This window comes from Cebidichthys violaceus, unplaced genomic scaffold, assembly GCF_023349555.1.
Source record: "Cebidichthys violaceus isolate CVI_PGR_0920_01 unplaced genomic scaffold, fCebVio1.0.p SCAF_17, whole genome shotgun sequence".
NCBI lineage: Eukaryota > Metazoa > Chordata > Actinopteri > Perciformes > Stichaeidae > Cebidichthys > Cebidichthys violaceus.
The window spans coordinates 12648267-12661749 of record NW_027176340.1 but is presented as its reverse complement, the minus strand read 5'-3'; the positions used below and the strand labels follow the sequence as shown (position 1 = coordinate 12661749).

General features: G+C 40.4%; 1 protein-coding gene across 5 annotated transcripts in view; it reads left to right on the top strand.

Moving 5' to 3' along the window:
* cadpsa (Ca2+-dependent activator protein for secretion a) overlaps positions 1-13483 on the top strand; it is a 206380-nt gene that overhangs the window by 148505 nt on the left and 44392 nt on the right. For all 5 annotated transcript variants that reach the window (XM_068712610.1, XM_068712609.1, XM_068712608.1 and 2 more), the window contains 3 exons: positions 4942-5083; positions 12261-12416; positions 13072-13219. In XM_068712610.1, coding sequence (XP_068568711.1) covers positions 4942-5083; positions 12261-12416; positions 13072-13219 — 446 coding nt within the window. The remainder of the gene's footprint in view (positions 1-4941; positions 5084-12260; positions 12417-13071; positions 13220-13483) is intronic.

The following is a 13483-nucleotide window of genomic DNA, read 5'->3' as shown; positions in this document are numbered from 1 at the left end:
ATGTTTACATTGCAGTCTTTACAGACTACATGGTGCAAAAAAAAACACCTAAATGACTTAGAAAAATGTTGTATCCTTCAACGGCAGTTGATGAGACCGGGCTGGTTTCACCAACTCATTCAACTATGCTTTCCCAATTTTGGATAGTGGGACATTTCTAAAGGACTGCCATACGATTGTTTAGAAAGTAAAGTTTATTTTGTGAAATGGTTGTTTAGTTATTAAGAAGATGTTTCTATAGCAATCTGTGTTTGTAATGTTTTTAGCGCCCAGTTCTATTATCATAATCAACCACAAAAATCAAGAGCATTTCTAGTAAAGGTTTACAGCTGTTGTTCGCTCTGCACTCCAATCGCCCTGAAACATCCCTCAAATGTCTCTGAAATCATTCCCGTCAACGTGAAATGTCTACTTTAGGCCTGGAGCACTTTACATACTGAACTGTGTGTGTGCGTGTGTGTGAACAGGGCCAGGAGTGTCTGATTGAAGATAATAGTCAGGTCTTGATGCTGGTTGCTGCAGGCCAGCCATCTCTCTAATGAACTGCATGCACTTGCCTGCAGGAACACTGTGGAGCTGTCCATGGTCCTGTAAAGGAAACACTGCAGTGTTCACAATGCAGACTGGTTCTGCGGAGCGCTAATTGTCTCTAGAGAATGCGTCCCCTTTTCAGTTCTTCTGTCGGGCGTCAAGGAGAAGGCAGAGAGTGGTCCACTCATTCGGCTGAGCAGAGATGACTGCAAGTAGCTTGTTATGCTCACTTGTTAGTGTCATCAAATTGGCCACCTTCTCATTTGCTACATATTGTCAATTGTGTGAAAATGGCAAATGAAGTGCATTGCAGTGGACATAGCTACACAAGCCAGAAGTTAACAGAGGGAAGGTAATTCTACAGCGCTGGCAACAACAGTCACTATAACAGATCCCTACTGTGTAAATGTTCTTATCTGCTACAAATTGAATTAATCATGTATTCTGTATTCATATACGGGCAAATAACCCTTTCCCATCAAAGCAAAAATGTTCAAATGTTTATCGCTGTAGTATTTAAAGTATCTTTATTCTAAATGTTCTTTCCATGAAAAATACTGTTCAGGATTTCAACATTGATTTATTCATGTCTTAGATTGCATTGCGACATAATGACATTATTTCCTTTGTAAATTTGATCTTTAACCTAAACCAGACTTCCATAACCCCCGTATCAATTTTAAGGAGGATGAAACAGGAGTTATTCTCTATTTTTCTTTCTGTCAACAAATTCCATGAAAAACAAAACAAAAAAAATGTGCAAATCAATCATGTGTAATTTTGTTTCTCAATACTTTCTGACTTCCCTGCGCTGTCTGTGGCTCGCAGCCCCAAGCCCATTTGTTCTTACAGAAAATGTCGGTCTTAAAAAACAAGTCACAAATATATAGCTTAATTTTTTTGAAAGGCTCAGTAATTTCCTAAAACAACCAGTCACTCAAATTTTTAGCAAACATTACTCAACTAAGAGAAATAGTGCTATTATAACTATTCTCAGTTAATGATTAATTTAGATTTGGTGCTCTAGCGAGTATTTGTGGCAGCAGGACGGTGTATGTGGGATTGAGTAAAATAAAAGTATGTGTGTTCACGGAAAGGACGGAACATGTCACCTAGTGCAAAACAGTGGGTCAGTGATGTGTTTATAATGGAGTTCTATGGCACAGAGGAAGAAGATCTATGAGGCTTTGAAACACACAAAGCTCTCTCTCAGCGTTTTAGCAATATCAAAATAAAGAAATAATTGTTACATGCCATAGTCATATTAACATAAGGAAAACAGCAATCATTAAGGTGCCTTACTTACAGGGTTAGCCTTTGTGCAACTGGGTTAGGCTCTGTGCTTAAATTACTGGGTTAATCTCTGTGCTACTGGGTAATCCTCTGTCACTGGATTAGCCTTTGCACTAACATTACAGGGTTTTTCACTACTGGATTAGCCATTGTGCTGACGTTACTGGGTTAGCCTCTGTGCTGATGTTACTGTGTTAGCCTCTGTGCTGATGTTACCGGGTTAGCCTCTGTGCTGATGTTACCGGGTTAGCCTCTGTATTGATGTTACCAGGTTAGCCTCTGTGCTGATGTTACTGGGTTAGCCTCTGTATTGATGTTACCGGGGTAGCCTCTGTGCTGATGTTACCGGGGTAGCCTCTGTGCTGATGTTACCGGGGTAGCCTCTGTATTGATGTTACTGGGTTAGCCTCTGTGCTGATGTTACTGGGTTAGCCTCTGTATTGATGTTACTGGGTTAGCCTCTGTGCTGATGTTACTGTGTTAGCCTCTGTGCTGATGTTACTGGGTTAGCCTTTGTATTGATGTTACCGGGGTAGCCTCTGTGCTGATGTTACCGGGGTAGCCTCTGTATTGATGTTACCGGGGTAGCCTCTGTATTGATGTTACCGGGGTAGCCTCTGTGCTGATGTTACCGGGGTAGCCTCTGTATTGATGTTACTGGGTTAGCCTCTGTGCTGATGTTACTGGGTTAGCCTCTGTATTGATGTCACCGGGGTAGCCTCTGTGCTGATGTCACTGGGTTAGCCTCTGTGCTGATGTTAGTGGGTTAGCCTCTGTATTGATGTTACTGGGTTAGCCTCTGTATTGATGTTACTGGGTTAGCCTCTGTACTGATGTCACTGGGTTAGCCTCTGTACTGATGTTAGTGGGTTAGCCTCTGTGCTGATGTTACTGGGTTAGCCTCTGTATTGATGTTACTGGGTTAGCCTCTGTATTGATGTTACTGGGTTAGCCTCTCTGCTGATGTCACTGGGTTAGCCTCTGTGCTGATGTTACTGGGTTAGCCTCTGTGCTGATGTCACTGGGTTAGCCTCTGTGCTGATGTTACTGGGTTAGCCTCTGTGCTGATGTTACTGGGTTAGCCTCTGTGCTGATGTTACTGGGTTAGCCTCTGTATTGATGTTACTGGGTTAGCCTCTGTATTGATGTTACTGGGTTAGCCTCTGCATTGATGTTACTGGGTTAGCCACTGTATTGATGTTACTGGGTTAGCCTCTGTATTGGTGTTACTGGGTTAGCCTCTGTATTGATGTTACTGGGTTAGCCTCTGTATTGATGTTACTGGGTTAGCCTCTGTATTGATGTTACTGGGTTAGCCTCTGTATTGATGTTACTGGGTTAGCCTCTGTGCTGATGTCACTGGGTTAGCCTCTGTGCTGATGTTACTGGGTTAGCCTCTGTGCTGATGTCACTGGGTTAGCCTCTGTGCTGATGTTACTGGGTTAGCCTCTGTGCTGATGTTACTGGGTTCTGTTGTTTTCACGGCTAAAAAAAGGCAGATGGCTGTGCTGCATGCAAATACTGTTCACTTACGTCACTCACGGCTCCTCTTTTGCTGGGAGGAATACCTACTCTGAAATAGGAACTACAAACGTTCCTCAAAACTATGATTGATCCTAGTTCTTGTGGTGTTGATACATAAAAATGGAAGTTCTTAGAGCCAGAGGGTCCATCTTCACTACCAACATGAGATCCAGCAGGGCCCTCTCTGCCCACACAGTGTATCAAGCGCGCACTTAAGTAAAGCGTATCATCATGGGTACATCTTTTCCACAGAAGGTCATCTGCTCTGTTGCCCCACAGCGTTGCACTTATGTAGCAGTAAATAGCCTTAGCACTAGACATGCGCCAAAGTCGGGCTGCCATGCAAGGAGTTAATGAGGTCTAAAGCAGTGGTAGCTGGGCCACGGCAAGCCCTGCGAACACACTCCTGGACACAACACATCCAAGTGGACAGCAGCCGCTCAAGTGGCTAATTGGGAGCGTGGTAATCAGGGAACACAGCAAACATTGCACCTACTGTGTATCATCGACCTTGACTCCAATGCCAACACACACAAACACAAACACATACATGCTCAGAGGGGGAGAGAAAAACAAAGAGAGAGAGGGGGAGAGGAAAAGCAGACACACTGCATGGAGCCGTGAGGCATCACATTAGCACACACTGGCCTCCATTTTATCTCCTGTGGTCTTTGTCAGTGTTGCCTTTTTACCAGTTGGGAGCCAGCGGAGACTGGGGGAAATGTGTGTGACGGGTTGGATTTAGAAATACCCCGAGACTCCATCCTTTTGTCTAGAAAGATTAAAAACTGGATGCGCTGTTGTACCTGCTAATGAAGCGCCAGAAACACCAACCTTCCCTGTCATTGTTCATTATCACCATCGAGAACAGGGCCTATCTATTGTTTGTCTCACTGCCCTTCAAATTTATCTTGAAACCCAACATGCACATGAACACATCAAAGTGTAAAAAGCCCCTTTGGGTCACAGTTTACACACATAAAGCATGAGGGAAACATGAACTGTTATGCTGCGTCTATGCTGACATCTATATTGATTAAATAATGTGTCGGTTTAGTCAAATGGACTGACACAGCAATATGAACACAAGTTTTTGTCAGCATAATACTGCAAAAGAAGAATCTCTAGAGCTGAAAATAAATGAGAAATTGGCCGTTTGGTTTATCTCTGCAATGTGAAGCGATTCACATTCCTGCCAATGGTTTCACACTATTCCACTGATCAACAGGTGGCAGTAACTGGCCAATAAACAGTAAAGTGATAACAGGGAAGACAGGAGAAGACTGCCAGCTAGTAAACATACACAACAAATACAAAATACTTAAAAGAAATCAGATTTGCAAATGTTTTTAATGAGGAGGGAAATTAATTAAAATCATTTGTTATACCACAAGAGACATTGCATCTGTTGTTACAGAGTAGGCCTGAATACTCACAAACCGATCACCTTATTTACTGTACTGTACATTTTCACTGACAGGGCTTCTATAACAAGATTGTCAGGACACTGTTCTTACTCAGCATTGCCTGATGTGCTTGGGTTTGCTTTGTCACTGCCGTGTCTTATTTCCTCCTCCCCACGCCCTCCCTCAGATAACCTGTGCAATGGGAAGTTCCACAGACACCTGCAGGACCTGTATGCCCCCCTGGTGGTGCGATATGTGGACCTGATGGAGTCCTCCATTGCTCAGTCCATTCACAGAGGCTTCGAAAGGGAATCCTGGGAACCTGTCAAGTAAGGATGCCTTTATTTACTTGACTTTTATCATCTTCACCTGTGTCGTGGATATATTGTGTTGGATTAAGCCCTTTTTCACTTTGCACACCTGTGCACAGATTTAGCATTGGCTTTGACTCTTTGAAACTGTCACCAGGTTTCCATTATAATAATATGGCCATTTATTCACAATTCATTGCAATGTGCAGGAAATAAACAAACAGAAAACAAGCAACTACACATGGAGCTAATGCATGAAAACTGAAGAGAGGAAGAGAGAGTGAGGCAGGGTATGGATGACCCATAACTAGGTTACTATGGTTTACGATAATTCAGGACATTGAGGATACATATTTTATACAGGACATGGGTGAGAATCTACAAATTTGCATTGATTTTATTGTATTTTAATAGTCTTATATTTTAATTATCGTTGCAGTTGAACAGTTGGCCTATACAGAAATAAAGGAGGTTTTCTTCATGAACGCACATAGAAGATTGTTTTTGATGCAGCGGTCTGATGTGTGGTGAAGTGACAGGGTTCTGACAGCATCAGTATCTAGTGTACACAATGATCTGCCATTTATTACATAAAGATAATCTCTGATTGTGTTGTTGCGCCCCAAATCCCAATATTTTCTCTCAGCTCAATGTTGAAGTTTAGAAACTCAACATAGTAACTTGCTGTTCCATGAACATACCTTATACACCCGAGGGTCCCCCATTTGGACGCAGAGTACATAAAAACTTAGAGAGTTTTGTGTTAAAAGTAACTGGCAGAGAACCCACGAAGAACGAATATAATGATGTTATAGTTCTGCAGAAACCTCAGCGTCCTGGGAACAACATGAACTCGGTCACTTCTACATGAGACAAACACATCTCCCATCAGCCAAGCAAACAAATAACAAAATATCATAAATCATACTCGATATGACTGGAACAGACCGGAGAAAACAGCTGCTACACTCCGTTAGCAACGTGCTACCTGCAAACATGCGGCATGAAAAAGCATGTCCGCCTGACAGAGATTACGGACATATTTTCTATTTCTCTCTCCGGTAAACCATCGCAGAGATATTCAGCTTCGAACACAAAAAGTCACACAGCTTTCATCGAATATTGTACTCACTTTTGGTCGAATCTCAGCGAAAAAAAGAAATATCTCCGTACTTCCACTGCATGTATGTCCAGCTGCATGTGCTCCGTGTGAATCCGTTCGATTCGTGTCTCTCCGACACTCCTCGGCTTCTTGGGGAGGGTTGGAAGCTCAGCAAATTAGATTTCAGATCTGCCATCAGATGGGACGTTTTTGAGCTTTATTGGCTAATAGTGCTGTCAATCATCTAGCTTTCAATTTCAGGCAATTCTATTGGCTCCTACGGTTCGAAGGATGTCTCAATGGTGAAAATCGGAGAAAGGGGGGCTGAGATACAGCCCTGAACAGAGAGAGTGGTCTGAATCTGAAGCAGTATTTGACCTTAAACTAAACAACTAAAAAGGGCTTAGAAAGAGCTTAAAACACTCAAAAAATGTCCAATCTTCTGTCTTTTGATTCATTGAACATCAGGAGTGATACATATAAGTGATATAGAGTGTTTTTGAATTTAAAAAATATTTTTTTATTCAAATATTGGAATATTTAATCAGTTTTTTAATTTTATATGCTCTATATTTTATAAATGTTTCACTGTATCTATGTATAACTGTGTATATAGAGCCTTTATCAGTTGTTATAAGAGCTGGGAATATTTAAAATCTTGGATTTCCATACTTTCCAAAAAACAATATCCTGAAATTGCTGTTTTTCCAGGGCGATCTTTTGAATTTTCCAAGTTGTGCTGTGTTCCATCCTTATCTTATGTTAACCTGTAACATGTATTCTGATAGTTCCTTGATTTTTCTCATCTCAAAAATATATAAAAAAAAAATATTATTATTTGTTTATTTTTTTATTTTTTTTATTTAATTATACACTTAATTAGGTATTTCTTATCTTTATTCTAGCTGAGGCCTGCAAATAGGCCTCGTTTATAAAAGGTTTAAACTCTAGTGTTTATCTCTAATCAGCCAACAAACAGATTTTCAATAGAATCTTAGTTGAGCAATCTTAAGTTAACCTTGGATAGATAGAATGAAGCTGGCCAGGTCAGACATTGTGTTCATCAACAACACACCCAAAGCTCTATAATATAGTTAGGCTTCAAAACCGCTGTGCAATGTATAATATATAATAAAGGATGCTAAGAGGTGTATAACAAAATCAAAGAGTTCATCTTCAACTAATGTGTGACTTCTTTAATTTGTTGCTTTTTACAACTCATTTGCATGAACAATCTCTGTTTTCTGTCTTTTGTTGTTCCGTTTCTCTCCACAGGAGTATAACAAGCACTCTGCCCAATGTCTACCTCCAAATGCCCAAAGTACCAAATCTAACAGTGCCAAGTGTTAACCTCCCACAAATGCCCAGCTTCTCTGCACCCAACTGGATGACAGCTAATTCTGATGCAGCCTGAGACATGCAGACATGTCCTTATCATGAGCGTGGCATCTGGCATATGACCCTAAACATATCAAAAACATTTTTCTGTCTACCCTCCTGTCGTGTTCGGGTCAAATCTGACCGATTTACAACTTTAATCAATCATAAATATTGTGTTTTACATCTGATTGCATCAAGGCCTTATGATATCCTCCACACTAGACATTTGAACATATAAAATTGCTGATGACAACTTTCATTGAATTTTTTGTGGTTTAGTCAACTTTGTAACATCCATGGTGTTCCCGGTCAAAAGTGACCGCCATAGGAAATGAATGGGAAACACTAGATTATGTCCATTCATCAGATGGAAAACAGCCCCATACACATCCACAAACCCCCCCCCCCCCCCCCCCCCCCCCACACACACACACACACACACACACACACACACACACACACACACACACATACACACACTTGTGTGAACACCTGTTCACAGCCCCATTTATAAAGTTGTACACATTTCAAACTTCAAACAAAAAAATCAGGTGTTTTTTATGGGAACCCATCTCTATCCCGCGCTTATGTGCCCATCCCCCCACGTGAACCACACCTTCCAGACTAAACAATGTTTCATACCTTCTCACTTTCCCCCTATATAAACCTTTATTTGTGCCTTGCTCTCATTTTACTCTGTGAGCACAATGATGAGGAGATTTTCTGTCAGAGAGGCTAGTATATCGGTCAAACAATGAGGCTACAAAAAGTCTGTGGGATGCGGAGTCCGGGAGGCCTCTGGTCAACAATGTCCTTACAACAGTTTCATTTAATTTAGCGATACAATTTCAGTGTCTATTCTTTGGATATTCATAGTAGTTATTCATGTAAACCACTAGTCTGAGACATTGTTTACAGCTTAAAAAGGTGTTAAATAAAATTTGGTGATGATTAATGTTTTTTGTGTTAATGTAAGAGCAGTTAAAACAGACCGGTCAAATTTGACCGGGAACACTAAACTAAGGGGGAAGAAACGAACACGACAGGAGGGTTAAGAAAACAGTTATAGTTGTATACGGTTTGTACTCCAAATCAGTCCAAAAGTGTAGTATCTGTAATGTGTTTATTTATATATAGAATTGGTTTTATCGTAATTTATACACGTGATACATTTGTAATAATTGGAATTTATGAATCCCGAAACATAACTACTAATATAATGTAAAGCTGTAAGTAAAATGTATGTAACCCTTTCCAAAAAAATACTAAGACAAAAAGAAGAGGCATTAAAGCATAACTAGAAAGTAATACAAGTATTACGCCAGAAAAATGTAACATTTAAGATGTTTATATTCTGTTCTTTTTGAGATTTGGGGAGGATTGTTCCAAAGTTTAGTAGCTACATTGCCCAAAGTCATTTTAGCAGCTTTATAAATAAATATACATTTTTTGTTTAGTCGTACAAGCAATTTCACATTATTTGTTAGTTTGAACAATCTGTGACATTTCAGTGAGGGGTTTCTATTAATATGTATGTGATCTTGTGAGTGCTATCATTAAAAGCACACTGCATATCTCTGCCAACTTGACACATCATCTATAGCACTTTGAAAACTTAAGCGAAACGGGGATCAGAGGTGTAAAGCTCCTTCAAATGCTGCAGCATCCTGCAGAGTGAGACTCTGTCACCGTAGCACATCCATCCCTATTCCCTCATCACGAAATACACGTAGCAGCCCTGAAGTTCTCATTGTTAAAAATAAATGATGAGAGCTGCATTTCAGCCTTCACTTTATATTTAGTAACCCATTCACTTCCGAAACAAAAGATACCAGCAGAGAGAATAGACTTGTCTCATAGACATGACGCAACGGCATGGTGCGTGAGAATGGATGGAGAAGGCAGTGACTTGGAAAAGGAATCCCAACATATTCACTCCCGCAACTGTATTTCTTTATGGACTGTAAAGATGCAAAAGCATAACAAGGACACCAACCCAAAAAAGTGGCGCCAGTATGTTTAAGGTAGAAAAAAGTACAACTACAGTAAATGGGATTGTCATTGTTTTTGAATATTTTTCATAAACCAAAATATTTCACTAGTTTAAGTGGCTTGATTCCAAATTCCAGGATTGGTACCAGGATTGTTACGAAATAGCCAGATAATAGTTTCTGCAAACAGGACACATAAATGAGACTTGGCAACTTCAGCGTCTGTTCATTTCTCCTCGCTCAGCAGAATCCCATTTATTTACCATACTCAAAACATATAGTGCAAAACATATGGTAAAACACATTTTAACGGTCTTAGACAATATCAAAATATTACAAACAAAATGTTCACTGAGCCAAAAACAAAACACTCGTCGGAAGTGACGGCGTGGCGCCATTTTCACTAACGCAGCACACCGGACAATCAAACTAGACACCCACACAAACACATTCATATATATATATTTACAGACATCCATCTCCTAGCTACCTAGCTGCCAAAACAGTATGTTCATATAACCAGACTCATTCAACACGGCATCGCAACGTTATGGTCGTAAATCATATTACTGTCGTAATGCCTGTCTAAAGCAAAATAAAGCGCCACCCTGCCCCCTGCTGGCTACAGTATGTACATTCTATACAAAGTGAAGGCATGTCAGTCACTTATACAACTATTGTCAGAATATACCAGTGTGCTCACTGTAAAAACATGTTGGCTGTACATAAAACAAAATACATTAACACACATGTGAAAACACATTGGTGGCTGTCACACCTCCACACGGCTCTCAACAAGAAGATGAGCTGGCAGCTAGAAGCTAACGGTGCTAACAGCGGTAACAGTGCAAACAATGGCAACAGTGCTCACAGAGCTAACTGTGTTTGCCTCAGGGGGAACCGGAGGGCGGGAGCTACGCTTCCATCACTGACAGCTTTTTCAGCTGTAACAGCAGAATGAGAGTAGAGCAGTGCGGAGGAGATGAGTTAACCAGTGGGGCACGCTCACATGCACTAACATGCACTACAAGGCATGCACGGTTGGCTCGGCTACCTGATCAATCTCTGATTATAACACAAACAGAGGGAGAGGGACTTCATTCTCATCTCATTCTCTGCTGAATTTGAAATTTCGCATCCTTAAGATTTTTATCTTATGATGCCGCTATTTTTACTAAAACTATTCATTTATTACTTGTCATAACTTTAGAAATTCTGACAAATTGACACGATTAGACAGCATCTAAAGCAGAGGGTGCTTCACAACAATTTTTTCTCTGATCTTTTTGCTCACCTGTCAGCCAATCAGAAAGGAGAACCCTTGATGGCTGTGGTATAATTTTCATACACACCACAGGATGTGACATAAGTCTCTTCAAATTCATCTCCAAATCCAAATGAATGTATTCTCTGATAATTAATTTGGCAGCATGTTTCAACACGAATATTTCCACCAAAACCAAAAGTATTTACATTGTAAAAAGACCTCAGTGCCAGCTACTGTCCTGGCTATGAACTTGCATCTTTTCAAATCTTTCCAGTCCAAATCTCTTTCCCCAGTTCCCTGATGTTGTAGAACCCTGGTTTCTCGCTATGTGATGTTTGAGGAGCAGCCCTTTGTGTCTGAATTCTCCCCACACTGTGGTTCAGTCTGCTATAGGACTGGGTGAAGTTTAGTGCTGTAAAAGGAAGCGATGGTCTTAATGAAGTAAAGCAGCTGCACTACTGCTGTTTATCCTGGTCCCACAGTCCTCCGTTTTACCCAAATATGTGACCCCTTTTCCCAGTTGACGTAAACAAACTGAGGGTTCCCACCCATCCAGGAAAACCTGTAGTTTAAATGTAGCAAAACTCTTGGGAAACGACCGGATTTTACAAGAAGTCCTGGAAATGAATGAATTGGATTTTATGTGCAGACAAGAAAGTTTCAAAACAGTGTTTGATGTCTCTTAGATTTAAAAATACCCTGAACATAATTTCTTTGACTAAGTGGGAATCCTGAATGTATCCAGTGAAGAAGTTCCTTTCCTTCCTTCATTTTTTTCTAACCATAAACAAAATACACATTTAAAATTGTTATTCTTTTGTCTGAGCACAAACTATGCCTTGTCTCTGTCTGTTCTCTACCAGTGCTGTGTTTACTACCACTCACCAATACTTAAAGTACATTTTCCTGATTACATAATTTTACTTTACCATGTAATATTGTCAAAACAGTACTTTTGTGACAGAGTATTTTTTACATTGTGCTATCAGGAGTAAAGTAGAATCTGAATACTCCATCGCTGATGTTTTATCATTGAAGTAAACACAAGGAAACACCAATGGAAGGAAACAGCTGGTCTTTTCTCATTACGTTTCCTTGAGAAGGAACATGTGAATATGTTCAGTACTGTAAATGCAGTTTAGTGATGCTTTAAAATAATCGTGGAGGAAAAAACAAATGATTTCTGTGTGTCCTTTCTCTTTTATGTGGTATCCAATGAAAACCATGGTTTGTGTTAGAAGTAATACCTCATTTGAAACAATAGTTGAGATAATTACCATCACTGTAAGTTAAATGAAAACTGCATGAGACATGCTAGAGACTCTATCTAATCAACCTGATTAATGCAATAACTAAAAGTAACTATTCAAGCATTTAATTTAGAACCAAATTCATTACTTGCCCCTTTTCAAAGCTCTGTCTCTAAATTCTGAATTGTGACCTGTGGCCCTGCAGTAATGGCTCGGGGACTTCGGAGGATCTCTTCTGGAAGCTGGATGCTTTGCAGACCTTCATCAGAGATCTCCATTGGCCAGAGGAGGAGTTTGGAAAACACCTGGAGACCCGACTGAAGCTGATGTCCAGTGACATGATTGAATCATGTGTAAAACGGTAAGATACTGTTTGAATACACATGGGTCTGATTGCTAGCAAGTAATAGGTTCAGAGGGAAAGAAGAGGATTCAACTGACACATTTGATGGTAAGGGTTAGCAAGTAGTAAATGCAATTACTTTGGAAATTAGCAATTAGTGTAGCATGTTCTACTTTACTGAGAAATAAACTTATCCCTGCTGATTGTGAATGCATTTCAGAGACCATCAGCCTGGCACACTTAACAGCATTAAAACAATGCAATCAAATGCATTGGTGGTTGGGTGTTGCTTCAGGTACAAGTGAGACATAAAGGATGAGGCAGGAAGTCCAGTTTGAGTGTCAGATCTATACATTTGAAGGCTTATCAGATGCAAAAATACTGCACATAGATTTTACAAACCAGTCGACAGTAAAAATGTGCATTTTAGGTTTCAGCAAACCACGGATTCACAGGGTTGTCCGTCACGTCCATTCTCGTGAATGTGATATCTCAGGAACGCTTGGAGTGTGGAGAAGGCTTTTTGAACAGCATTTAGAGCTTCATGTGTGGAAATAGGATTTAACATTTTTTTTATTTAGGGGTGTTGGTGGGTTGTGGGACTACTGTAGTACTCATGACCTTAGTATTTCTTAAATCCTTTATCCCTGTTTATTCCTATGCTTCTCTAAAGGACACGGGCAGCGTTTGAGGCCAAGCTTCAGAAGAGCAGCCGGGCCACAGACTTCCGTGTGCCACAGTCCATCTGCACCATGTTCAACGTCATGGTGGATGCCAAGGCCCAGTCAGCCAAGCTGTGTGCTGTAGACCTGGGGCAGGAGGTATGTCCATGGGAATTCATCTTCTTTAAAACAGAGGGAGTCCTGTTTCAGGGGAAATAATTGTAGCTTACTTAAAAGTTTAACCCTGCCACCGAGTTCTGATGGACATCAAGCAGGTTCCCTGTTTGAAACTCACATCATTAAAAGATCATTACGTTTTGGATGATTTGTGTTTCTGTTGTGAATGGCCTTGGCAGATAAAGGTGGGAAAGTCTTTTTTTTAATTGATTTTTCTCTCTCTGTTATTTCAGTTCAGCTTTGTTT